This window comes from Emericellopsis cladophorae (assembly GCF_022114955.1).
Source record: "Emericellopsis cladophorae strain MUM 19.33 chromosome Unknown NODE_15_length_399893_cov_118_242817, whole genome shotgun sequence".
Classification (NCBI taxonomy): Eukaryota; Fungi; Ascomycota; class Sordariomycetes; order Hypocreales; family Bionectriaceae; genus Emericellopsis; species Emericellopsis cladophorae.
The window spans coordinates 20,176-46,538 of record NW_026250940.1 but is presented as its reverse complement, the minus strand read 5'-3'; the positions used below and the strand labels follow the sequence as shown (position 1 = coordinate 46,538).

The 26,363-nt window shown below is 54.1% G+C and overlaps 8 protein-coding genes across 8 annotated transcripts; 5 read left to right on the top strand and 3 right to left on the bottom strand.

Annotated features, from left to right (window-relative positions):
• Window positions 1-1,912: 1,912 nt before the first annotated feature.
• On the bottom strand, window positions 1,913-3,818 carry J7T54_002348 (Vacuolar protein sorting-associated protein-like protein; the record flags this gene model as incomplete). Its single annotated transcript, XM_051505518.1, has 3 exons — window positions 1,913-2,778; window positions 2,832-3,285; window positions 3,336-3,818. The coding sequence occupies 3 exons, from the start codon at window positions 3,816-3,818 to the stop codon at window positions 1,913-1,915; spliced, it is 1,803 nt and encodes a 600-aa protein (XP_051362967.1).
• Window positions 3,819-4,296: 478 nt separating this feature from the next.
• On the top strand, window positions 4,297-5,204 carry J7T54_002347 (uncharacterized protein; the record flags this gene model as incomplete). Its single annotated transcript, XM_051505517.1, has 2 exons — window positions 4,297-4,386; window positions 4,434-5,204. 2 exons carry the CDS (start codon window positions 4,297-4,299, stop codon window positions 5,202-5,204), a joined length of 861 nt encoding a protein of 286 aa, XP_051362966.1.
• Window positions 5,205-5,222: 18 nt separating this feature from the next.
• Window positions 5,223-6,090, bottom strand: J7T54_002346 (Chorismate mutase-like protein; the record flags this gene model as incomplete). The annotated part of the gene is made up of 2 exons (XM_051505516.1): window positions 5,223-5,952; window positions 6,020-6,090. The coding sequence occupies 2 exons, from the start codon at window positions 6,088-6,090 to the stop codon at window positions 5,223-5,225; spliced, it is 801 nt and encodes a 266-aa protein (XP_051362965.1).
• A 779-nt stretch (window positions 6,091-6,869) lies between these two features.
• On the top strand, window positions 6,870-10,840 carry J7T54_002345 (Mitochondrial division protein-like protein; the record flags this gene model as incomplete). The annotated part of the gene is made up of 6 exons (XM_051505515.1): window positions 6,870-6,935; window positions 7,005-7,605; window positions 7,653-8,674; window positions 8,725-8,905; window positions 9,438-9,708; window positions 9,769-10,840. The coding sequence occupies 6 exons, from the start codon at window positions 6,870-6,872 to the stop codon at window positions 10,838-10,840; spliced, it is 3,213 nt and encodes a 1,070-aa protein (XP_051362964.1).
• Window positions 10,841-10,962: 122 nt separating this feature from the next.
• On the bottom strand, window positions 10,963-12,462 carry J7T54_002344 (uncharacterized protein; the record flags this gene model as incomplete). Its single annotated transcript, XM_051505514.1, has 1 exon — window positions 10,963-12,462. One exon carries the CDS (start codon window positions 12,460-12,462, stop codon window positions 10,963-10,965), a length of 1,500 nt encoding a protein of 499 aa, XP_051362963.1.
• A 1,367-nt stretch (window positions 12,463-13,829) lies between these two features.
• Window positions 13,830-17,761, top strand: J7T54_002343 (putative membrane protein-like protein; the record flags this gene model as incomplete). Its single annotated transcript, XM_051505512.1, has 4 exons — window positions 13,830-14,155; window positions 14,234-14,386; window positions 14,606-17,016; window positions 17,064-17,761. The coding sequence occupies 4 exons, from the start codon at window positions 13,830-13,832 to the stop codon at window positions 17,759-17,761; spliced, it is 3,588 nt and encodes a 1,195-aa protein (XP_051362962.1).
• Window positions 17,762-19,025: 1,264 nt separating this feature from the next.
• Window positions 19,026-22,194, top strand: J7T54_002342 (uncharacterized protein; the record flags this gene model as incomplete). Its single annotated transcript, XM_051505511.1, has 3 exons — window positions 19,026-19,204; window positions 19,268-21,425; window positions 21,478-22,194. The coding sequence occupies 3 exons, from the start codon at window positions 19,026-19,028 to the stop codon at window positions 22,192-22,194; spliced, it is 3,054 nt and encodes a 1,017-aa protein (XP_051362961.1).
• A 2,285-nt stretch (window positions 22,195-24,479) lies between these two features.
• J7T54_002341 (uncharacterized protein) lies at window positions 24,480-26,260 on the top strand (the record flags this gene model as incomplete). Its single annotated transcript, XM_051505510.1, has 3 exons — window positions 24,480-25,109; window positions 25,172-25,802; window positions 26,064-26,260. The coding sequence occupies 3 exons, from the start codon at window positions 24,480-24,482 to the stop codon at window positions 26,258-26,260; spliced, it is 1,458 nt and encodes a 485-aa protein (XP_051362960.1).
• Window positions 26,261-26,363: the final 103 nt, after the last annotated feature.

Sequence of the window (26,363 nt, the reverse complement as noted above, 5' to 3'; positions counted from 1 at the left end):
ACGTTGTCCGGGCATGCATTTACCCTGCCGACGGAGGATGTGGCCACGATTGACCGAATCGGAACCTGGTTCAGAGCACCTTTCCACCAGTATTGGCTGTGATCTGTTGGAGAAAGCACACCAGGGAACGAGGATGATGCAGCAGACCGCGCCGGCAAAATTGGGTGGGAGGCGGGCTACCTTGTGGACGCGAATTGTTGGTAGGGGTCCCGTCGAGAACGATATCGAGCCATGCGAAAACGTGCTCGGCCACTGGCACAATCCAAGATGTGCGTGCTGTCTCGACTAGGCAGGCCAGACCAAGGTCTCGCAAACCGGCCCGGCGCAGCAAGCATGGCGGTCTGCAGGAGCGAGGTCCATCCTTGCATGTATGTGAGATCTTTTCGCGAAGAGCACATGCGGCGAGATCAACAGCAACAACAGCAGCTGGGCAAGGGACATGATAGCGTGCTCTGTGCCGCCATCGCCGGCGCTCAACGGTTGAAAGTGCCACCTGACGCGGCCATACGAGACGTGTTGCACAGCTGTTGAAGCCTTCGCACGAAAGGCTCGTTGAATTAGCCCGTTGCCTATGTCACCAGTCTGTCGATGGTGACAGGGAGGAGAAAATGTGACGAGCATGATAGCGTCCCAAAGCAGGTGGTCCGCTTTTGGCGGGCACCAACTTGCGTCCGTCCGTCTGACGCGCGCTGTTTGCTTGATTATCGTTTCGTCCTCATTCATTGATGATATTCCTTCTCTGACCGCTCATTGTCGGTGGCAAGTGGTCGTCCACAGAGCCGGCACGGCTGTCCTTATCTCCAGAGTCTAATTCATGCTGCACTGCAATGCACTACATGTACGGTATGTATCCGTAGAGAGAGAGAGACGGTTGCAGCTCTGCGGCCGCGAAGGCGCGCATCTCGCACCCTGCTAGGCTACATATGTACGACAGGGGTACCCTTGTTGGTCCGGTCCAGGTTCCAGAATGCACGTCGTGGAGCACTGGAGGTGATGGGTGGCATGCGGGGGAACCACACCTGTTCTGCCCGGTTTGGGGATCGAATCCGGAGCCCCATCATGGCTTGCCTCTCGCGTTGCTCGGTGCTTGTACTACGGAGAAGTGGTGTAGTGGACTTGCGATAAGCTTCTCACATGCCAAGGAGGGAAACAACCGGAGGTGGTTGCCCCAGGCTTGATGGAGGCCTGAGGGTGTCCAGAGCCTGCCGTTGGTGGCACTAAACATTGACGGAGGGTGGTCCGGTATTGGAGGAAATGGAGAAGATGCAATGTACGATTGACATTTGTATGGACAGTAGGTACTGTTGCAGTTGATGTTCTTGGTCAGCCGACACGGCCAAGTTTCAATATCATACGTATCATCAACGTGGGTGCCTTGAATGTAGCTCGGGCATCGCAGTGTGGCTCAATGGAAGCTTCAGCCACTTGCTTGCGTTCGAGGCTTCGAGTGCGGACATATTCCCCCACAGAGGACAGCGAGGGACGATGGAGACGCGGGGCGCCATCAGAGGCATGGTTATCTATCTTGATAAACGATGTCCATCATGTTCCACAAGGCACTTCAAGCAGCGTATGCGTCATGGTAAAGACATACGTATCGGAAAGATCCTGGAGCTCCTGTATGACAAGGTCTTGGCCAGTACCCAGGAGTACGGACACGAACGGCGCTGATACCAGACCTCTGAATACCGAATGGGTACTCAATGTAGCACAAGAGTAAGTGAGTGCTTGGCGGCAACGGACACCTTCCGACCTCAGATAAAGACTACAGGTCCGTAAAGGCCACAACTGGTGCGAGATGAGTCAAGACAGGAATGTCGTGAATTGGTATAGCTATCATAGGAAATTCGGTACACGGGATCAACGTACTGAGCTACTCTTCCGCCCCAGAAAGCGGCACGCCTTGCATTCCTCAGAACGTGCTCGTGGCTAACCGACTAGCCGCGTTCCTGGCGTCCACGCGATCGTCGTCGTCTTCATCCTTGGGTCCCACAGGTCCACTGGAGCCCAGGCGGCTGGAGCTGACTTCGGCGCCTTCTTCGCCATCGCCTTCCTCAGGCAGCTGGCCCATGATGCTGCTGGAGACAGTGCGGCTGTTGGCATCAGAGCGTCGGGGAACGCCGCTCCAGGAGTCACCCTTTGGACCCTGGCTCGCAGCCAAGCTCGAGCGGCGTATTGCAGGGTGCGCCTCTCGCCCCAGACGGCTGAGGCCACCAGAGGCATCAATGCCGCGGATGTCGGGTCGAACGCTCTCGAGCAGAGCCAGCGTTCGGCGCTCAGCCTCAATCTCTCGGAGCACATACTCGCGAATGCTCATGCGCATGTCCGTGGCGGTGCGGCTGAACCACTTGCGGCGCTCTTGAACGAGGTTCTGTGTGACGTTGTGGGTCTTGTTGTACAGATAAGTCTCGTTGTTGCGAGCCTCATCCAGAGAAGCAATAGCCTCGTCGACCTTCTCCCGGCGTACACTGGACTGGGCTTTGAGTCGATCAGCAGCATTGAGTTTGCTGCGCGTGGCCTCCTGAGCTTGAATAAACTCCCGCATCAAGATTTGACGGTTGGTCAACGTCTCCTTCACAATAAACGCATCCTGGGAGTGGTACTGAAAGGGGTCTCCAATGGTCGTAGCTTCGGCCGTGGCCTGTGCAGCGTGGTAGTCGCCCATAGTCTGGACCACCTTGCCGAGTTTGCGGTACGCGTTCGCCAGTCCTGGGTGCGGCTCTTGGACATGCATGGTCCCGAGCTTGACACCATACTCCGATTCTGTAAGTCCGAGCCCTGCATTACATGTCAGTCTTTCGCTGGTCAGCCATTTGGCTAGTGCTGCTTACCGCGTCTCGCCTTGACCATCTTATCCACTTTGTGACCGGCGTCCATCGACCCCAAGTAGAACAACTTGACCGTCGGTCGGGCTTCGGCAAGTTCGGGGGTATCATCGGGAGGCGGCGCAAACTGCTTCAAAATCTTTCGACGCACGCCAGTCGCTGGCTGCTTCATTTTAACCAGAGGGCTGTAGCCAAAGTCGCTCTCCACGAAAAGGACCATCTCATCATCCTTCATCAGTATCTCGCTGCTGCAGACATAGTTGAACCATCTCTGCATCAGGGCTTTGACTCGCGTTTCGTCCTCATCGGTGCCTGCACCAGCTGACGTGACCGGTGGAGGTACAGCGGGCACGAGGGCTTCAGGATTGGCCCCAACAAGATGCTCCCCTAGCTTCACAAACTCGGAATGAAGTCGTCGTACATCGCGATACTGAGTCGTTCGGAATCGCGGCAAATTAGTCTGTATCAGCAATTAGCAGCGGACCAACGTCGGGGCACTTGGGTCCATACGTGTATGTCGAATCGCAGGATAGGGTCCTTCTTTCCGGTGCGCTCGAGACCCGTGACTTTGGCCTGTAGTTTGTACTGTGGCTTCGGAGGGCGTCGCGACTCCTCAGTCTGCCCATGTTGCTCTTGATATTGTCCCTGGCCTGCACCCTCCGGCGCACCAGCCCGCGAGGGCTGCTCAGACAGCGACCCGGTCGTCTCACCGCCCACTGCAACGCTCTGCGATTCCGACTCGTCGCGGTCACCATCAGTGCCGGTGGTGCTCGTTTCCGTGCCGGAGCGTTGAAACCCCTCGGTCAAGGACGGGTCCTGCGAAAACCCATTGGAGGTTTGTGTGTTGATGCGGAATGGCGGAGGTTCGACGCCGGTGGTGTCAATATTCCCGAACCCGGGTCGATTATTCTGGGGCGATGCGGTAGGCGAATTGCCCCAAGGCGAGGCTCCTGTCGGATCCTCGACTTCGTGGATAGATGCGCTGTAGTCCATGGTGCGAGCTGCGGAGGGTGAAGACGGATGTAGAGACCAATGTCGGGACGGTGCAAGAGGAAGGTCTCTGATGTATCTCAAGCGACATTCATGACTATAGCGATTCAGATCGTGTGGAGCGCTCGCCGGGGCGAATCTGATGTTGAGAGTCGTTGGCTAGCTCGCAGCAGGCACGGTCGTAATGGAAGGCCGCTGACGCAAGTCCCGTCGCTCTCGAGCAGCTCAGCCCAGCCCAGTCTCCGCATTCTACAGCTGCTCTGGATTGGTCAATCTTCCGTAGCCTTCCCGCGTGGATTAAGCGCTCCTTATCGGGCTTATCAGTCCCAAGGTGGTTAGCGAGGGGCATCAATTTTCTGGCCCCGAAGCTCGCAGGGCCATCTGTTGCATCACCGGCTGCTTCATCATCCCGATTTTCCTGCTGTGCTCCAATCTCCTTTGCTCTCAAGCAGTATAACCCCCAATCCATACACAATACACCATGGGTAAGAAGCGATCCAGAGAAGTCGACGGCAAGGACCCCGTCGAGGCGGATCCCAACGTCGACAAGATGGATGAGGATGACGAGGAGGTATGTTCATACACCATCCGGCCAACTAGCAAGACTAATAATGGCAGGACTTTGACGTAGTAAACGTGGACTTTGAGTGGTTCAACTTCGACAACGACATCGACTTCGAGGGTACCAAGGGCCTGTTGCGACAATTATTCGACGTGGACGCGAATCTCTTCAACATGTCTGCATTGACGGACCTCATCCTCTCGCAACCTACAATTGGCTCGACGGTCAAGGTCGATGGAAAGTCTACCGACGCATACGCACTTTGCACAGTCCTCAACCTAGCCGAGCATGCGCAAAAAGAGCCTATCGAGGCTATCTCCAAGTATCTTGTGCAAAAGGCTCGGACCAATGAGTCGCTCTCGGCGATTCCGCCTCTGATTGAGGGCAAGAATCAGGTCGGCCTTGTCTTCTCCGAACGTCTGATCAACGTCCCAGGTGAGATTGCGCCACCGCTGCACTCCATGCTCATCGACGAGGTGGAAGCTGCCGTCGAGGACAAGGAGCCCTACGAGTTTACACACTACCTCATCCTCTCCAAGACGTACCAAGAGGTCGAGTCAGTACTGGATGTGGAAGACCGCAAAAAGAAGAAGGCAAAGGAGCAAGCCTCAGTATATCCATTCCACCCAGAGGACGAGGTCTTCCAGAGATACGCCACTGCGTATGGCAGCTTCGAATACACCAAGCAAGACGATGCCGTGGCAGACAGCAAGCGCGCGTTCCAGGAGATGGGCATCAAAACGTTTGGGCACATGATGCTGATCGAGGCAAGCAAATATCCGGAGGCGGTTGAAGCTGTCAAGAAGTATCTAAGTCCGCCATCGTGATAGTAATGCAATGTACCCTTAGGCTTCCGGGATAAGTCTTTGCATCAAGTATTCCACCTCCACTTCCTTCGTCAATGGGATGACGAAGTCCTTGTACATTGACACCACTGCATCCACGTTGATCTTGGATACACCTTTTGAGCCTTGGGGGTTGCCCGGGTCCGTTCCGTAGGTCTGGGCCTTGAGTCGCAGGCGCTCAAGCACGGTCTTTTCCACAGCTGCATTCGTAATTGCCTCCCCGATCGCTTCGCGGTCCTCGGCCTTGATCAGGCGTGTGTACTTCTCTTCGTCCGAGCGGAACTTGGACTCGGCCACAAATTTCCCAAAGTGAATCCGGCGGGACAGAGCTTGTAGACAAGCAATGTCGCAAGTGGCCGTTGAGCCATAGTTCTCCTCTGACTCGCCCCGGTCTTGACGGCCAAAGTCTGGCGTGACAGCTGGCAGAAACTTCTCAATGTAGAAGGTCTTGATTTTGTCGTTGACGTTGACGCTGTTGGTGTACAGGATTTTGGGATAATTGAGAGGCTTGAGAATGGGCTTCTGAACGGCATCAGGGAAGAAAGGGTACTCGTCGGGTGACTCAAAACGCCGGATCAAGGACTGAAGCTTCTCCTGCTCGCTAAGGTACCAGTCCAAAAGGCTCAATTCGCTGTTTGGGATGCTGAGAGCACCTGGCGTGTAGATAGTCTCGTTCAACGCGAATTGCACGCGCTCAATGAGGTGGAATGTGATGGTATCCTCAAGACGACTGCAGAACATTAGACATGAGTAAGAACATTGATCTTTGTTGGCTTCAACGAGCCAGTAGTCCATACATGAGTTGGAATCGAATTCTCGACAGCTCGAGCGCCTTGGAGGCATCACCCATGTCCACGGCAGCGTCCATTGCTTGGGCCTGGAGAATGAATGCTTCAGTTGAGAGGAGCCCGGTGTAAAAATACAGGTGAAATAGTCTCCTGCGATGTTTTGGAGTCGGATTCGCGTGAGGAAAGCCAGCTATGGCGGTCGAAGCCAGACAAGCGCATTCTTTCTTCTGACCCGCCGGTCACCGGACTCTGAGGGTCCCGCTGGCTTAGACGTGAAACGAATATCGCAACGGGCGGTCACCTCACAACTTGAACCAGAACTACATGCAAAATCGGCCATCCTACGCGGGCTTGTAGTTCTCTGGAGTCTCTTTATCGAGAAGACAAGCCTATGTAAACAATCATATTTTGTTGGATTGCGAAATAAACCAGCAGTTGCCTAACGCATCCTTTGATCACACATAACTTCTCGCTTGCCAAGAGTATCTACCAAGATATATCGCCAATATTTTTTCCTTTACGATATTTACTGCCACTCGCTTATTGAGTTCTCCTTGGCTGCCGTTGTGTCTCATTACAATAGGGCTGCGTCTCTCGGGCGACCTAGACTGAACAAGCTGGATCTACCGTCTACCGGGTAAGCTTAGCTTCTACAAAAGTGGATACCTTATCTCGCAGCTCTCTGGACACGTCCATTCCCGTTCCAGCGCGTCATTCTTCTTCATAGCTCCAATCAAGCAATGTCGCATCATCTGTCTTGCGCCTCAACAACCGACGATAGAATGCTCAACCCGTGAGGCACGCCGCTATCAACACTACCACCACCGAATCAGCAACGTTCCCAGCTCCGGGTGCTGCCATGGCTGACCCTGAAGGCTATGGTTTTCCTGATGATGCTGGCGACGACGAGCGATCCATCATCTCGGTATGGCCACCGCGTGTTCTCGATAAAGCGCCTCTGTGGATCAAGGACTAACAAATCGCGACTGTGCAGAGCCGGGGACTGGAAGCTTTTGGGCGCAAGGTCACGACTACGGCAAACCATCTAATAGGCCCGAACGCTGAAGATGTCAGCGGCCACTACAAGACAGCCATGGCTGAGGTCAATAAGCAAATGCGCAGGCCTAACATCCAGCGCAGCATGTTTTCCATGGCAAAAACGACGCCTACAGACATGGTTCGCTCAAAGCTGTCGACCTCGGAGATTCAGCATCGCGCATTGACCCATCTATCCGACGAGCTCTTATCGAATATACCGGAACATGAAAACTCGTATTCTCTCTTCCAAGGCTTTCAAGCCAGTTTCCCGGAGCTTACAGATGATGGGAAGAAGCACCGCAGACGCGTTTCCAGAGGTCGAAAATTGATCGACGACGGCAAGGCTTCGCCAAGCGACCCGAAGCGACTCGGGCATCTCAAGAGGGAGAGGGCATCTATGATACACGAACTCAATCTCTTGGGGGTGCGAAAGAGTATGTCCAGCGCAGAAATCCGCGAAATCGATAACAAGATTGCGAATCTACACGGGATGCGGCGGATTATTCTGGAACGGCTGGCTGGGTTTGAGCAGGACGAAGCTGTCCTAGAGCATGACCGTAGGTGCCGCCCATCAAGAACCAGCACTTGAAAGCTAACGAGGCAGTGATTGACGTTGAGGGCCGTGTGGAAGAGGCTCAACTTCTGGTCGACGAAGCCGAAGAGATTGCAAAGAACACCGCCACCAAGGAAGAGGAGGACCTGGCTGGCGATGGCGAGATACACGAGTTCATGTCACAGTCCGTGTACGAGAAGATACCCGAATCGGCGCAAACAACTCCCTCGAGAAAATCGAAAAAAGTACACCGCAAGAAATCAATGCCCATTCTGCATGAACACTTTGAACCTGGGTCCAGCATTCGGGAGATCAGGGCGCACAAGGAAACCATTACTGCATTGGATTTTGATGCGCCATTCGGGACGTTGGTCACGGCAGCTCTAGATGATACCGTGCGCGTTTGGGATCTCAACGCTGGCCGTTGCATGGGGCACCTGGAGGGACACACAGCGTCTGTCAGGACACTCCAGGTCGAGGATAACATACTAGCAACCGGATCCATGGACGCAACCATCAAGCTCTGGGACCTCAGCAAAACTCGATATGATCCACACGGAGCGCAGTACGGCAAGGGCGAGGATGATGAGGATGCTATAGCCTGGGAAACGGCTGACGATCACCTTGAGCCTCCAGAGGGCAGCATGGATGAGTGTGAGCTTTACACACTGGAGGCCCACGTGGACGAGATTACGGCTTTGCATTTCCGAGGCGATGTGCTGGTCTCTGGCTCAGCAGACAAGACCATTCGTCATTGGGATCTCGAAAAAGGACGCGCCGTGCAGACTCTGGACGTGATGTGGGCGGCCGCGCAAGCATCAGCTACGATTGGCAGCGGTGACAACGGCTGGAGGCCAACGGGCCGAGCTTCTGGGAGGGATGCAGACTTTGTCGGTGCGTTGCAAGTTTTCGAATCTGCCTTGGCGTGCGGTACTGCCGATGGCATGGTTCGCTTGTGGGATCTCCGCAGTGGACAGGTGCACAGGAGTCTTGTCGGCCACACCGGCGCTGTGACTTGCTTGCAATTCGATGATGTGCATCTCATCACGGGCAGCGTGGACAGAAGCATCAGGGTGGGTGTCTGAATGAACTATTTCTCAAAGAAACTTAACTGACAAGCCAGATTTGGGACCTCCGCACAGGCTCGATATACGATGCCTACGCTTACGACAACCCCATCACCGACATGGAGTTTGACGCCCGCCGCATCGTCAGTGCGGCAGGCGAAGACGTTGTCAAAGTGTACGATAAGGTTGAAGGGAGACAGTGGGACTGCGGCGCCGGCGTGACTGCAGCGGATGAGGGTAAGAGCCCGGCTGTCATTGAGCGCGTTGGCGTCACAGACGGATACCTCGTTGAGGGTAGAAGAGACGGCATTGTCGGAGTCTGGACGTGTTAGATATGCAATATGTGACAATTACAAGCTTACAAATTTCGATTTCAACTATACGCCATAAATGCCTTACTCTATATGCTTCGGCTGTGGTCATCAGATTGTAGTGAATAGTGGCTAACATGAAAGTATTGGCCATTCAAGCTGCTCCCATCCATATCCCTCCACGTAAGTAGTCAATCTAGGCTATCCAACTGTCAACACACTCGTGTCATGCATGCTACAGAGCCTAACATAGCGTCAACCTAGACTTGAACAATCAATGGATGAGGGCAGTCTGGGCGTAGGGTAGGTGGGATAGGATTCTAACTTTCAACTAAGTTAAAGCCCATATGTGGAAGCTCAGCTATCAACCTCTTTCCATCCACGTTATCAAATGTACTCGTGACATGCGGGCTTAGCTCCTGCAACTGCCTCAAGTTTAATTTCGATGTGCGATCCAGTCAATATGCAGGACCCTAAGCTAGCGCATCTTGAACGCTACGTCGATGCAGCCTCAGCTGTGAGGAATGAAGCCTCACCATCAGGCACGATAACTCTCCTCCGAGATGAGATTGCAAAACCTACACAACCGTACGAGCAGCTGCTATCGAGACAAGCAGAGATCCTGCAAGAATGGCATGAGAAAGGAGCGCGAGGGATCAACACAAAGCTCCTCCACAAGCGACTCGATGATGTAGCCTCAATCGCCATGTCCAAGTTTTACTCCTACCGGTACGATCGAGTGCCGGATTGTTGGAGGTATCTCTATACTAATACAATGATTCTCATGAGCTTTTTTCATCTGTTGCAAGTGGACACACGGCAAGAGGGGAGCGATGTGTGGGACGTCGTCGTCGAGAAGCTGGACAGAGCTCTCATTACGACCGGCGGCCAGAGCAATTGCATACCACGCAGCTGGTTTGACGGGACAATGGAGAGCCTATCGAGTTTACTGTCAAAGCCTTCCGAAGAGCCGCAGCTCAAGCGTCGCAAAATTCAAGCGTCGCAATTCTCAAAAGAGGAACCCCACGGGCGCCCGGTGCTGATAGCAGAGCGCACTATTTCCCGGCACGCAGACTGGACTCTTGAGGATTTCGAAGACTTCATAAACTCTACCAAAGAACCACCAAATCCGATCATATTTAGCGATCTGATCGACTCTTGGCCTGCTTTGACAGACCGCCCCTGGGCAAGTGTCGACCATCTCCTCGATGCCGCCTTGGGCGGCAGACGACTCGTACCGATTGAAGTCGGCAGGTCTTATGTGGATGAAGGCTGGGGACAAGAGCTCATTAACTTCAAAACATTCCTCTCCAAGTATATCCTCACGTCAAAGGGACAGGTAGGGTACCTCGCCCAGCATGATCTCTTCACACAAATTCCTTCCTTGAGGAATGACGTCCAGATCCCGGACTTTTGCTGGGCAGATGTTCCGGGACATCCTACCGATGCGTCGAAGAACCAGGAGAAACTCGACATACCGTCAATGAATGCATGGTTCGGACCGGCCAAGACGATCACGCCTCTGCATACCGACGGTTATCACAACTTGCTCTGTCAGGTTGTGGGGACCAAGTATGTCAGGCTGTATCCGCCTTCCTCTACAGAAAAGATGAGGCCGAGAAAAGCAGAGGAGGGCGTCGACATGAGCAACACGAGTGAGGTGGATGTTGGGATACTGGAAGGCTGGGACCCATACGATGGCAGCCCAGATGAGCTGGGGTTGCTGAAAGAGGAACTCTCCGGTGTTGACTATTGGGAAGGGATACTGGGCCCGGGGGATACTCTGCTCATACCGATGGGCTGGTGGCACTATGTAAGGAGTCTGAGCATCAGCTTCAGCGTGAGTTTCTGGTGGAATTGAATCGTGGATCCATTGTTGGTCACCAACGCGACTGTCACCCCTCCGTGCTGCTATCAAGGAAAATCTTATCCAACGACTCTCCTTGTTACTTTGCAGGCTAAATAGTATCTGGCCGGGGAGAGCTAGATGTTCCTTGCATCTTCGATACTATCACCACCACTTTGAGCCTCCCTCCGCGCCTTAGCGCCTGCTTTGAGTGTCTCCCACTTCTGTCGATACTTCTCCAGTGTCTTCTGCATCTTTATGTTGTCTTTCTCCAACTTCTCGGCATGTTGTCTCATTGCATGCATCTCCTGTTCCAACTCCACCTGCTTCTTGCCAATAGCTTCAACTGGAGCCTTGCTCGTGGTGGAGAGGGGCGAACCGGGACGCATTGGTCGATAGCTCATCGCCATATTCTGGGCGCTGGCTTCGAAGGCGTGGAGACGCTTGGTGAGCTTGTCGAGCATGTCCTTCAATGACTTATTCTGCGTGGAGAGCTCCTCGATTGTATTCAAATACTGTTTGTCTGCCTGATTGCGACTGATGTTGCGTTGCGCATCAGGAGAACGTGGCACGGGAGTCTCACTTGCATCTACAAAATCGTCGTCCTCGTCTTCCCGGGAGAAGCTGTGCTGGGAAGCATCATTGCGACGCTTCTCTCGCTGCTCATGTCGGACGATATTTGCATAGGACATTGTCCCCCCACTCATAGGGACAACGTAGAATGATTCTGTTGGGCCATGCCCTGCGTTCTTGATAGTGTGCATTGTCGCTTGGGAGTAGATTTTGGAAAGATCAGGATCCTCGTTCGCACGCGCGGACTTGACCGTTCGTCGCTTGTTGACGGTCACCTCAGGCGCTGCAGACTCTGGCTCGTCGGGCTCCTCTTGGACAAGCGGCAAACCAGCAAAGGCCAGAGGCGCTGATATTCTGCTGAGAAGGCCTCCAAAAGCATTGTAAAATCGGCCATACCCACCGTCGTCCATGTTATCGCTCGGACTGGGTGGAGTTGCATGCATTTTTTGCTTGGCCATCGAATCAGTCGATGGGTGAGGCGGTACCCAGGTTGGCTTGCCGGGCTTGCTCTCGATTATGTTTTGCATCTTTGTCTGGGAGCCATCTCGCCGCGGGTGGGCGTCGACGTTGCCGGGTGCCTGATCCTTTGATATGCTAGGTGACAAAGGCTGCCCTTGATGCTTGGAGCGGATTCCTCGTGCCGAAGCAAGGTTGCTGGCGATGGAAGACGACATTTCGCGGGGTGGTTTCTTTCTATCCTGTGGCGCACTTGGCTTCTGCGTAGACGTGACCGTCCTGGCCTCGGTCACGGTCACGGTCCCGCTGTTGCTTTTGGCTCGCCTGTCGTGGCCCTTTTCGCAAATATCATCCGCGTCGTGTGCTGGCTGCGCAGGCTGTTGGGCCGGCAGATCGAGGAGGGTCGCCAGTTTCCGATGGTGGTCTTCTAGAAGCTTCAACATGCGCAGCGCCTCGACGCTGGAGGTTGAGGTGGCTGTGGTTGCGAATTCGCCAGCAGCCTGAGTATGTTCGTTGATTGCAACTGTTGTGTCCGCGGAGTTGGAGCGCGTAGCCACAGCGGCAGCACGAGCATGGTCGTGCGCCCGTGTGAGAGACGACATGTCCATGTTATTGAAGGTTGTTTCAGCAGCGTCGTGATAACATGCTGGGGGAAGTATGAAGTCAGGTTGGCAATCGATAAGGTGGACGGGCGCCGACAGCGGAACGTTAAATCACGAATGGGACGCTCGTGACATGGCGGGGCATGGCCGGGGATTTTAGCCAATCACAGATCGGCAAGTCACTTGTTAGTCCTTGTACCTGCTGTCATCTGTGTACCTACAAGAACACGTGTAGACAACTCCTTTTCATCAATCTCTCCTAGCTGTGCGCATCTCCAAGTTGCGCCAAGAACCAAAGCTACCTTTGTGACAAGTCCAAAGTTGCTGTGATTATTGTTTGTGATGTACTAGTAATGACTAAAGTCATCTTAGCCGTCCACGCTCAAGGTGGATAAGTCGACAACCCGCGTGGGTCGTTGGAGATACTCTTTCCACTTTTCGCCGCGCCTCACCTTCACAATTCAAAAGACACTCGTGATGCATAAGTATTGTTATGGTTAGGAACTGGTAGGAAACATCAGACTGACTGGAGTGGGCCGAAAGCTAGAGGTTCAATGCCAGGGCAGTGCCAGGAGTTCAGAGTCCAGCTTGAGCCTGACTGGGACTGAGAAAGGCCCGGTGGGGCACGATGATGATCAGAATGTGGGGGACGCTTCGAGCGTGCAGTGGACACTGGGAATCAATGATCGGCACAACTGCTGGAGTTCAAATGCTGGTTATGAAATCAACTGGACCTACCTAACTTACTCATTCATACAGGATCGGTCTACTGCAAGCGACAGCGTCGACGACGACGACGACGATGATGATGATGATGATGATGACGATCCTTGGTATGACCCAGAAACCTGATGGATGGATCGGGCCTGGAGTTCTGGACAGAAATGTGGGAGGCAGCTGGGTATGATGGCAATCGGCGATGGGCCTCTGATTGGCCACGAGGCGGCACAGATACCAGCTTTCGTGAAGTTGCATCGCGCAGCACTCACACTGCCTAACGTTAATACTCACACAAAGAGATGCAAATCGCCTCACTCATACTCCCGCGCTCTGCTATTCGGGCCCCGTCTGCTCAAACGAGTGTTGCCGTAGCTCCCAAGCCGAAAATTGTGTGAAGCGCGGTGCACAGACGAGTGCCCTGATATCATCATCAGCAAGTATCGCGTGGGCACTGGGACGTGGAGGACAGCAGTATCGCTCACATATTCGCTCCTGCCCAGCCCCGTCTTCGATGTTTGTCCCTAACTCATATGCCTGAGACTATAAAAGCCAGGCTGGGGAAACGTATCAACGACCGTTACTGGTGAACTGAAAGCGCCCAGCTGGCCTTGGTTTGAACCACACGACACCTGACAAACACCTTCTACGCCGACATGGACAATGCCCAGGACGACAAGCTCGGCAAACTACTGCCCAAGTCCATTGCAGAAAAACGGCGCCAGCGCAAGCAGAAACGCACAGCAGCAACGGGAAGCCTCCGCACATCGAAGACGTCCTCGAGCTTTGGTGGCGATAGTGACGGCACCGGCTCAGCATCTGCCTCTATCCTGGCGGATGAAGAAGATGAACGAAGCCCCAGAGACGACCGCAGCTTCGGCTCCTTTGAGTCAGGGCCTGAGCCAGAGAACGCGACGGCAACAGGCCGAGCACCATTCAAGAGTTCAAAAAACTCAAGGAGCCCCTCGAGGGCGCCGTCTCAGTAAGTACCTGAGTGTATCTTCTTACCTTCATGTTGCCTTCCCACGCACTTCCCTAAAACATTCTTCTGGTGAACAAGGCACAAAAGCAGCATTCCAAGTCCCCGTCTGCCCATCGGCGTCTCGAAACCAATGATTGAGGCCAATTCGACCAGACTCGACCTGGACGCTCGGACTCTTCTCTCGCTCTCGCTCAAGCGTCGTATTATACCCCAGCTACGCGAGGTTCCCTGGTGGGCCCACCATCATTCAAGTCGGAACCTGCTTCCCAGAGACCAGACTCACGAACATTCTCCTTTCTCCAACACATCCTACTTTCAGCAACTGTCTTGTCGAACGTTATTGCACCCGGACGTCATTCACTCTTGCGAGTTTTCCTACCTTGTCTCCAATTCTGCTTTGCCTCCAGTGCCTATTTGTTCCAGTCTGACAGGGCCCCTCTTCAACTACAGGTCCCCAACGCGACCAGGGGCAGTTTCGCAGCATCCTTCGCTGATCGGCTATCTCACGACCGCGTCTCCCGTTGTCCAGGCGGCGCACATTGATCCTCAATCGCAACCCGCATCGCCTCAGCAACAAGCGGTTAGGCCAACATCCATCGATTCTGGCCTCGGCCCACAGCTGCCCACGACAGCTACCGCAGCTGAAACCCCTGCGGATCTACCAAAACTCAAACTGGCTTTCCCCAGCAGTTCATCCCAAAGCGGCCGCGACATCGACCAGGACGTTGCACCGCCTCTGACACCGACTTACCTCAACAAAAGCCGCGACGCGCCGTCGATCGTCAACACCCCTCCAAGTCCAGTGCAGCCGTTGCCCGAAACCGAATCGCTGGAGAAAAGGGCTGCTGCGTGGAAGCTCCCGAGTTTCTCAGCTGCAGCTGGATCACCGACAGGTCGAATCTCGAACCAACATAAAAAAAGCTCGTCGACTTCTGCTACGATCGGGCCCAGCAAACTTTCGTCCAGCGTCACGGCGCTGACGCCCCCTCCAGAGGGGCTCGAGGCCACGTTGGGTCACCCGAATTCCGGCTTCTTCTCGTCCATGATATCCGCTGCGCAGTCCGCCGCCAACAATATCAGCTCCAACATTCAGAACTCGGGTCTTGCCCTTGGAACGGCGAATAAAGGCCGATCTCCGCCCACGAAACCTCGAGACCAAGAAGCAAGCCCGGCCGACAATACAGAGACAGACCCGAGCCAGCCACCGACGCAGGCACAGGTAACGGCACAAGCGCATGCGCAACAGAACAACCCCATGGACCAGAAAGACAGAGACTCTGCTGTGCGGACACTTGGCGCAGGTGGTCTCAGCCTCGACCATTTCGGTATTGAAGAGCCTGTGAGCTCCACTACATCGCCTTCTGCCAATCGCTTCATGGACATTGATAGCACGAGAGCTCGCTCGGAGTCAGCGCCTGCCGATTCCCAAAATGGCGTCGAATTTCTGCCAGAAGAGGCCGCGAGCCGCCCGAGGTCGCTCAACGAGGGCCAGGAGGGTGAGACAACGCCACCTCAGTCACAGATCGATCTAGATGATAAAATGGGCATGAGCAGGGCGGGAAGCTTGCGGCGAGCTCACAGGAAAAGGGGTAGCTCTGTCACCACAGCGCACACTGGTATGAACATGGGTGCTCCATTGGGCAATCTTGTCAGCCCTGTTTCTCAGCCAGCCGCGAATCTCAGCACACCCAAGCTGACAGGTTTTGCTATTGCGAGCAAGAAGAGGAACCGGGACTTTCACTCCATCTTCAAAAGCGTTCCCGACGACGACTACCTGATTGAGGATTACAGCTGTGCGCTACAGCGAGAAATCCTAGCTCATGGGCGCCTCTACGTCTCAGAAGGTCACTTGTGTTTCAGCAGCAACATCCTAGGTTGGACGACCACCTTGGTTATCAGTTTCGACGAAATCGTCTCGGTTGAGAAGAGAAGCACTGCCCTCGTCTTTAAAAACGGTCTCATGATCTCCACACTGCACGCCAAGCATGTGTTCGCAAGCTTCACGAGCCGTGATGCTACGTACGACCTTATCATTAATATCTGGAAATTAGGCCATCCAACGCTCACGAGCACATTAAACGGTGTGCGACTTGAGGGCACTGGAGGCGACAGGACAGAGAAGCTTGATGGTACTCAGTCCATCGCAGGCACGGAGACAGTCGCATGCTCAGACGACAGCGATGAAGAATCGGATGACGATGGTGATGAGTTCTACGACGAGGAGGACAGTGAGGATGGTGTAGATGGTGATGATGGAATGCCCGTGGCAGAAGGAGAGGCCGAGAAAATTGCGAACAGAAAGGCCTCGGGCGTCACGACGAGCAATGGCGTGTCTGCTTCGGCAAATAAGGACGGACCAGTGCCGAACGGAACAGTCGAATTTCCCGGGCCAGCTACCCATGCTCCCACCGACTGCGGTGATGCTGCAAGTCACTACGACAGGGTGGTTGGCGACGATGTTATCGCCGCTCCTCTAGGCCGGATATATGACCTCATGTTTGGTCAACACTCTGCGGCTTTCATGACAAAGTTCCTGGCGATTGATCAAAAATGTCTCGAGGTCCAGATGGAGGACAAACGTGGCATGGGACCGGATAACAAAACACGCACGTACACCTACATCAAGCCCCTGAATGGGCCCATCGGCCCCAGGCAAACAAAGTGTGTCATCTCAGAGTCCCTGGATAGCCTCGACTTTGAGAAATCCGCCAACGTTACCATTCAAACACAGACACCAGATGTGCCCAATGGCAACATGTTTGTAATCAAAACCAAATACTGCTTGTCGTGGGCGGAGAACAACTCGACTCGTGTGTTTGTCAACTGTGGCATCGAGTGGTCAGGGAAGAGTTGGATCAAGGGTCAGTAGCCAAACCCCGGGGCGATATCGTAGGCTAACCGTACCTAGGACCGATTGAGAAGGGCGCAAATGACGGCCAGACCGATCACTGCAAGGCGATTTTTGCATCCCTCCGAGCCGCCATCTCCACCAGGCCCAGGGCTGGTACAGGTTTAGGCGCAGGCGCTAATGGCGCCAAATTCAAGAGGAAAGGGAAGAAGGGCAAGCAATCTCAGCCCTCGAACGTAGAGAAGACGTCCACAAAGACTGTAGTGAAGCCTGATTGGGGCTTGCTGGAACCTATACGACCTCTGTTGGAACCAGTCACCGACTTTTTCAAGCCTTTACTGGGTGGCAATCTCGTTTATGGCTTGTTTTTGGGGTTACTGCTGGCATCGTGGCTCGGACTCGGGTTGAGCCCCCGAAAGGACGCATCCCAATACGGTGGTCTCTCCGGGGCGTATGCACCAGATCGTATCGCTGCCTACGAGGAAATCTGGCAGAGGGAAGATAGTGAACTGTGGGACTGGCTGGAAGAAAGGACAGGACTGCATCGTCTCAACTCAGACGGACCCAGCACACGAAAGAAGGCCATGTCGCCCCGTACGGCTGAGGAGAGGTTACGGGCAGAGCGCAGCAACGCGCGGAATGTGGAAGAGGCCATACGTGTCACGGAGGAGAAGCTCAAGGTGATGCAGGAAGCCATGGAGAAGTTTAGTCGGGCGCGCGAAGGACAGGGCAGTCCATCTGCGGGGACCGCAGTATGATTGAGCGGAGGGCGCGTTGCAATCATTGCAATAACAGAGAAGGAGTGAGGAGGTTAACAGCACATCCAGGAACAGCGCAGCACAGCCAGGCGGCACATATTTTCATTTCCTCATCATTCAATCACATACAAGGCGTCCATTTGTCATGGTCTCGGCCTCGCCGGCGCATGGTTTCTGTCTACACTTTGTGCTGTCTGACCGGAGCACAGCGCATTTTACATGGAAACACATGGGTCACTGTGGCAGTACTGACGTGTGAGCACTGAGCTGTAGCATTCGGCCAGCCCTACAGACCATTCTCCTACGTACCATCAGTTAAACCCCACACTAGGAGGATATGCTGGATTTAAAGTTTTAGACCCTTAATTAGGGGACAAACAGTGGGCCCACCAACTACACTGTGGCAGCAGATTTGCAATTTGCGTAGTATACCACTCATGGTTCCCAAACATGTCTATTCTGGCCTAGACTAACAAGTAACTTTGTAAGCTTCCACTGACTTTCTCACATATGATAGTTGCAACAGCCCTCTGAGATCAGTTGAGTCAGTGCGCATATCATCAAGTACCAAATGCTTGCGTCCAATTGGCGCAGGGTAGCTCTCAGCCTCCAGTCCTCGAGGCAGTGCGCCTTGTGACCAGACCTTTGTCACAGGCCGGCTGGTGCGCCTCAGCCACAAACGACCAAACAAACGCCCGGCCAGTTTTGCATGATGTCGATCATAGGGTGCCTGGTGCCTGTATGTGGCCCTAAGAAAGAATCAGCAACCCGTCTTCCCTTTGTTCACAATTTCAGCTGGAGTCAAAACCATGCCTGTTGTCCCATTGGACCCAGTCACAGATCCGGCTGTTGGTGCTGCAAGGCAGAAAGAAGCCCGCAGCGCCAAGCGTTCACCCGCCCGACTGTCGTCTGAGCCTCTCAGGTACCTCTACGAGTTCCTCAAGTCCTTCAGTCCTACACCCCTCATACTTGGGTCCACTCTCACTGTCACTGGCACCCACTCGCCTTGGACTGTTTAACGTTAGGACAATGAGACGACACGGCCGCCGCTCGGTCTTGCAGTGAATTGAACTGTCTACGCCATATTCGCACCCTCTTCGCTCTCGAGGCATACTATACCACTTCCCCTATGGATTGTGGTAAATGAGCTGTCGACAGCTAATCTAGCCGGACTGGTGACTGAGATAGTGCAACCGCCTCGGCAAACAACTGGTCCGTCATACCTACAGGTAATTAGCATCGCCTCCAACCAACACTTTTCGTGATGGAAAACCGAAGGCGACCGTCGTTGGACGAGACGGCTTCGGCGCTCCGTCGTTTGACCCATACGCCACGCCTCGCTCTACGAAGACCTTCCTCGACTTCAGAATCAAGTCTCAGCTCTAGTTCCAGCTCAATCTTATCACTCAGGTCTCACGATCACCGCGAGGACCATAGTTGCGTGTACGTTCGCCCTCCCGGCTCTCGCCCTTCCCAATGTCAAAGCTAATGTGTGTGCTTCGGCAGAATTCGAGAGACTCGGCATGACGACTGCACTCTGAATCGGTTCCTCGTGTGGGCGGCGTTCAAGCGGAATGCCTCGCCAAACATGACCGCTCAGGATCGACTGCAATGTCCACTTTCCCGCTGTCGGAAACGCTTCGCTTCCCACGAGGACATGTTACGGCATCTCTACTTGTGTGACAAGCTCTCTTCCGGCGAGTACTGGTGCTACGACCACGAGCGGGTCGAGCATTTCCAACACGCCGGAAGTGCCAGGTGCAAGAGATGCCCAGTCAGCAAGAGAAAGAGGATTATGGGCTTGGCTAAAGTCTTCTTCAGCTCGCTGGGGAGCCGCAGGCCAGGTGCTGGTCTTAAGGACTACGATCTTGAAAGCTGCTGTGACAGCGAAGCGAGCCCTCCTACTATCAGTGATGACTTGTTCGAGGCTGAGCCAGAAGATGATATCGGCGTCGATGATGCGTGGGGTGCTTCGTTTCGCCACAAAGTCGAGCTCCAAGCAAACGAAATCCACGAAATCGATTCGAACGAGGTCATGCTGCCGACAATACTGGAGGATGTGGAGGACGACATAACGCAGACAGCAAAAACGACGAAGCATGTGTCACACCCCACATCCTTGCCCGAAATGTACCAGCCCGAGACAGTCCACCTCGCCGAGCTAGAGTCCCGAAATTCGGAATGGGCATGCCAGCAGGAGACTATCCCTCCGATGGACTTCAATCCAATCTACTCAAATGCAAGAACAGGCCCTGAAAGACCTCTGCTGGAGATTCAGACAAACAACCTAGCGCAGTATAGACGAGAGGCCAAACGCCGTAGCACAATGCTCGCACCCAGCTCATCCGTTCGCTCGACAGCATCAACAGCCAGCACGAACAGCACGTGCAGTACGTCCAGCCAGTGTATATCACCAATGTCGAACTGGTCCCACGGCTGGGCTCACCAGCAAGATTCCACAATGACGACCCCTGCTGACGAGTGCAATCCAAACCCCTTCACATTGATGGGCCTGTCCACACAAGTCGACCCCCAGTGCACACGAGCGCCGGAGCCCACATTCTTCCCCCAGGACCAGCTGTTCAATGGAATGGCAAACACCTTTCTGACCGAACTACCTGCGGACGTGCCCATGGTTGCAGCAGACATACCCGTGGTCGACGTGACTCCACCAGATAACAGCGCCATGCCACTTTGTACGTTTCAACCAGACTTGCAGTTTGACGCTCCAGACCCAACCACCTTCGTTGTGCCCCCGAGCGAGCAGGTGTTACAGCTGTGTCCCAACGACCCGCCAGCAACTCTTCAAGATACCCAGCAAACATTGGGACCTCAAGCTGAGACCACTCGGAAATCCGGTCTATCACCGAGGACTCCAGACCGTGTTGGAGCAACATCCATAATCAAAGATCTATGGGAGGCGTTGCAGCTTCATGTAGAAAACACCAAGAAACGCCTTGTGGTCCTGCAGGATAACCATTTGGTGAATCACCTGTTCAGCATGTCCGCTACAGATGTTGCTAGCTGCGGCCTACAGACGTTACACAATGGTCTAGGGCATTCAAACGAACAGTCCGCCATCGACCTTCTATGCTTTACACACCTCATCTACTCCATGTCTCTCCTTGTGCACAAGGAAGACGCGCAGGCAAGAGGCGACAGGCTCTTCCATCAGGTGGTTTCGTACGCATCAAAGTTTTCGAAAGAGGACAGGCAGGCCTATTTCCCGATTGTCGACATTCTTTGGAAGCCAAATGGAATGAGCGAAGATGACGTTGTCGGCTTGATGCGGAAAACATCCTCAGCATCGCGTAGGAAAGGCAAGCAGAAGGAGCAGAATCCCACGGAGCCTCAATTGGATATCCTTGTTACCCTCGCGCAGACTTTTCTAGATGAGATCGAGTATGCGGCGGTGCAGGAACTTGACAAGCCGCAGCTTCGGGCTTCAGACCTTTGCAGACAGCATACCAGCAGTGGAATCTTGACCTTTGGCCCAGAACTATCGTTGGGCATTCCCCTAGATTACATGGTCAATAAGCTTGTTGTTGCTTATGGGGACGTGCCACCTTTCCTGGCCAAAATGCACGAACTGCGCCGCGGGGTCATGTCAGGGAATAGCATAACCGCGAGGAGGCTGGAGCTTGAACTTATACACGTCGGGCGAGTAAGTAAAATCGGTTTATGGTGATAGAAGGGCTTCTGCTAACAGATGCTAGACATGCCTGCCCCCCGAGTTGTTTCTGGACCGCTACATCGCTACCGTCCGAGATTGCATCGACTACCTCTGTGCTCTGCTGTGTCCTGATACACATTCGAGAACCACGTATCAGCACTGCGGCATTCGTCTGGTTGACACAATGATCCGAGGATCACTACCACTTGAGCAACCCTCGACTGATCCAGCTGCTCAGATAGCCGATGCCGACTTTAGTGATCACCTTGCGACAATCACAAACATCCAAGATTGCCAACTGAGTGGGAAGCCAAGCAATACGAATGCTCCACATTTAGCCCCCGGGAACAACACTGGTATTGCAAGCACTCCCTTCGACAACACATGGACAGATGTTTCGGCTTCTGCTACACCTGTAGATTCCGGGCCCGAGCTTTCGACTGCTGCCACGTCTCCGCCTTCACAGCAGCCCACACCGGCCACCGGCAGCAAGTCAGAGTCCAACAGCATCTGCGAAGAGTGTGGATATCGGCCGGAAGGGAACCCAAAGTGGTTCCAGGGCAGCATGGCCAAACACAAAAAGTTGATGCACGGGAAGAGTGAGCCTGTTGTGTACCAGTGCCCCTTTCCAGGCTGCACGAGCCGGTATACCAACCGCCCAGACAACTTGCGGCAGCACCAAATCAAGAAGCAGCACTTTGTCGGTGGCGAGGGCGACATACAGAGACGTCCGAGCAAGAGGAAGAAGATGGATTCCTGAATCTTGGAGATACGAACCACCACACCGTCCTTAACAGCGAGCGCGCGCGCATAGACTTTGATATTTGGGCTCATGGCGTTCTGGATTTGGCAAATGCTTTCGACGATACCACAAATACATGACGGATAAATAATCTTGTGAATGAGAGATGTTTCCCTTCTTGAGAAACTAGGAAACGTATATTCCCACCGAGTTGTCCGATTGCATCTGGGCTCATTTTGTTTGAGGCCACCTGGAGTGTCTTCGTGTTCGTGTTCGTGAATAACACAACTAATCGTCTTATTGATAGCCACAGTGATTTTCATCCATTACTGCGTTTACTGGAAGCTGTTCAATAATTATATGTGCTGATCACAATAATTGTTCTGCTCAATCAGCTGGTCTATCTACAGTTAATATTTCTGAGGCCTGGTGGGGTATTATGTCGACTAGCGCATTTTCAGACTTGAGTCATGTCTGGGCTCGACTCCAGTTGCAGATCACTTACGGATACCCGGGACATCATGCATCCATGCAGGGTGCCTCGATACAAATAAGCTTTGGGCACTTTTAGTCGGTCGACAGTTGGTGTAGTATTCTAACTATACCATGTGGCATAATACGTAGCAAGACACGTGGGGGCACGATTCAACAACCCCGAGCTTCTGCTAAGTGTACTTGGCGGTGTCTGCACGTAGTGTAATACCGCTGTCCACCCTCCTGCATTTTGACCGCATCGGCGTTGAACGATTGCCCGCGTGCCACGTAAATTAGGTTGGCATTGCATTCCAGCGCCAAGCCGCCTGTAAGTCGAGGCACCACTTCACCAGGCACGCAGGCTCTGTTGTTAGGCGGCCTTGGGCCCGATGAGATCAACATGGTCATTTGGCGATGCTCAGAAGCGTACACCGTGGTGACGAGTTCAAGATCATGCTCGCCAAGGCCACGAGATGATCTTCATCTCGAATGGTAGTCTAGATTGACGACCCCCAATAAAGATACGTACATGTACGGATGTACTCGGTGCGGGATATGCAAGTAGTAATCAATGAGTGGGTGGAGGGGAAAGTCAGAATGATGTCTGGATGTCTGGATGTCTGGATGCCGCCCTTCACACCCATTTGTGTCTTTTGGGCTTGGGATCCCCCTGTATCGGCATGCGACCGCCGCTGAGAAGCCTTGGACCGGAGCTGCGGGGGACTGGACTGGACGCTCCAAGTCGTGTACGGGCCTGGCAGGTGAAGGGACGCGACCCGCTGGCTGGCCTGCCGCTCCAAACCTTCTTCCAGTCCGGCTGTGGTTTTTTTCTTTCCCTCTTCAATCCACGCCTCCCCCTCCCCTCAATAGCCCTGCCCCGTCCTGGTCTTCTCACTCCTCTCGTCCTTGCCCACCTCATTAATCACACCCCCGACAACGAGTGTCAGCCGTTCAACACCAGGGTGTTTGCTCGTTACCAAGCACACTCCCATCGATTGCATCTTCACGAGCCTCAGGTTTTCATCGTTACAATCCTCTCACACTACATACGGTGTCTTTTCTCGCTTGGCGACGCGCCTTGGGCCACAGGCCCGTCACCGCCAGCCCGCCACCGTCGTCCACGCCGCTCCTTCGACAGATAACCTTCCACTAGATCATCAACGGCAGTCAATCTCCCTGGCCCTCCCAAGTAGGCACTCGTGGCACGCGTGTGAGCGAGCAACGCATGCATTTGCCATTTCGAACGATTCCACGCACCGGCGGTACCTGCACGAAAAGACTGGTCGACATTGGCGGCTGAGACGAAGACGCGGTTGGGTTGAACTCGGGCCACGACAACCGCGCACCCAACACCACAGGACGGATCCTGGCGGCGAAGATACTAGACGCGATCAGAACACAATACCCGCAGCTTCTCCAAGGTATCATGTCTTCGCTTGGGCCTCCCGGACCCAACCATGGGTTCACTTTAAACCAGGCGGGCCTAAACAGGCGTAATCCTGCTTATCCTCCACCACACCCGACGCAGCCAGGTAAACAGTCGCCCGCAGGTCATAGCGCGTCACCGTACCAAACTCAATATCCTTCGCAACCACCGCCGCAATACCCACAGCACATGTTTCCGTCACCCCAACTGAACGGAAATGTGCCAAACGGAAACACGAGAGGATCAGGTGCTCATGGCCAGCAACTCCCTCTGGGAGGCATCCAAAGACAACAGCAAAGGGCCGCACCATCAAGGCAACAGATGCCGCCTCAGCAACCACAAGCTCAAACGAATCCATCGTCGGCGATGATGTTTCCGGGATCCATGAGCCAATCGGTGCAGCATGAATCGATCATGGCTCACCAGCACTCTGGACATCCCTCACATCCCGGACACCCAGGACATCAAGCGCACCCAGGTCATCAGCAGCAGCAGCAGCACCAACAGCAGCAACATCACAGCTTGCAGACAGGGCAGCATCACCAGCAGCAGGCACAACAACATGGACAGACGCCAACGCAGCAGCAAGCTCAGCAGAGGCAGCAACAAGCTCAACATCACCAAATGCAGCAGCAGCAGCATCACTCTCAACAGCCGCAGCAGCAGCAGCAAACACCGCCGCAAGCTATGTCACACCAGCCACAGTCACAGCACGCACAGCAACAGCAACAGCAACAGCAACAGCAGCTCCCACATCAACAGCCCCTGTCTCAACACCAGCACCGCCAGCAGCAGCAGCAGCAGCCGCCGCAGATGCCTCTACCTCAGCAACACCAGCCGAAACACAATATCCACCAGCAGTTGCCTCCCCCGCAACAGCAGCCCTTGCCGCAACAGCATCCTCAACACCAGAAACAGCAGCAGCAGCAGCAACAGCAACAGCAGCAGCAGCAGCAGCAGCAACAGCAACAGCAGCAACAGCTACCTCAACCGCCGCAAATGCAATCGCAGCCTCAGCAACCACCTAAGCCAAGTAGGGGTCGCCAGACACCGCAACAAAAGCCACAGCAACAGGCAGCTGTGCCTCCACCCCAGCAGCAGGCAGCACCTGGTTCCATGCAGCAACACCCACAGCAACATCCGCAACAACACCCACAACCACACCCGCAACAGCAGGCGGAGCCAGCGTCGCAGCAAGCCCCCCAGCACAATGATTCGATGGACATTGATGGATCTATGGAGCAGGATGGAAACGGAAACCCGACAGACGCCGCCAAGATGATGCAGGAAACTTCAGTTGTCCCAACGCAACCGCTGGGCGAGCTGATGTCGCCGCCGCCCGAGGGTGGTAGTTACCCAACCTTGGAGGCTGTCCAAAAACATGTGCTTCGCTACTGTACTTCGGTTGGGTATGCCATTGTTATTGGCCGATCAAAGAAAACGGTGCCTGGATTGAAGAAAGTGTTGTTTGTCTGCGATCGTGCGGGAAAGCCCCCGAACAGAGTGAGCCCCGAGTTCAGGAAGCGAAAGACCTCTTCGAGAAAGTGCGACTGTCCATTTGGATTCTTCGCCATCGAGCAACGTCATCAATGGACAATTCGATACCGACCCGATGCTCAGCACCTGACGCACAATCACGGCCCTAGTGAGGGACCTTCGAATCATCCTGCGGCAAGGAAGCTGGATGCCAAAATGGTAGCCGCCGTGAAAGAGCTCAAAGAAAGTGGTAGGTATCCTCAGGAATCTCCAAAAGACTTGTGCTTATCGTCGTCAGGCGCCGGTGTCTCCGAAACGTTGCAAATACTGCAAAACGATAATCCGGATTGTCACCTCCTCCCGCGAGATATCTATAACGCACGCGCCGCCATCAACCGTAATCCTACAAAGGCAGACACAGAGCCTCAAGAAAGAATGTCTATATACTCAAAGCAGCCGCAGAATCCAGAAGATAGGATACGTGCTGAACTACGCCGAGAGCTCGCGCAAGCTAAGGATGAGATGACGAAGATGGAAAAGGAGAAGCAAGCCGAGATTGACGCTCTGAAGGCGCAGATTCAGGAGAAGGACGAGCAGATCACGCGATTTGAGATGTTTATTGATATTTGCAACCAGCGCGTCATGGTACAACGAGAGCGTTTGTCTACGGGACCAAATCAGGCGAATGGAGGCAACCAGGTCATCTAAGCAATCTTGGATTCGAGTTGGCATCTGGACCTGATCTTGTCATTATGTACTCTGGCGGGGTTTTCGTTTTCGGCGCTTTTGTATCATGGCTGTCCGCCGGGTT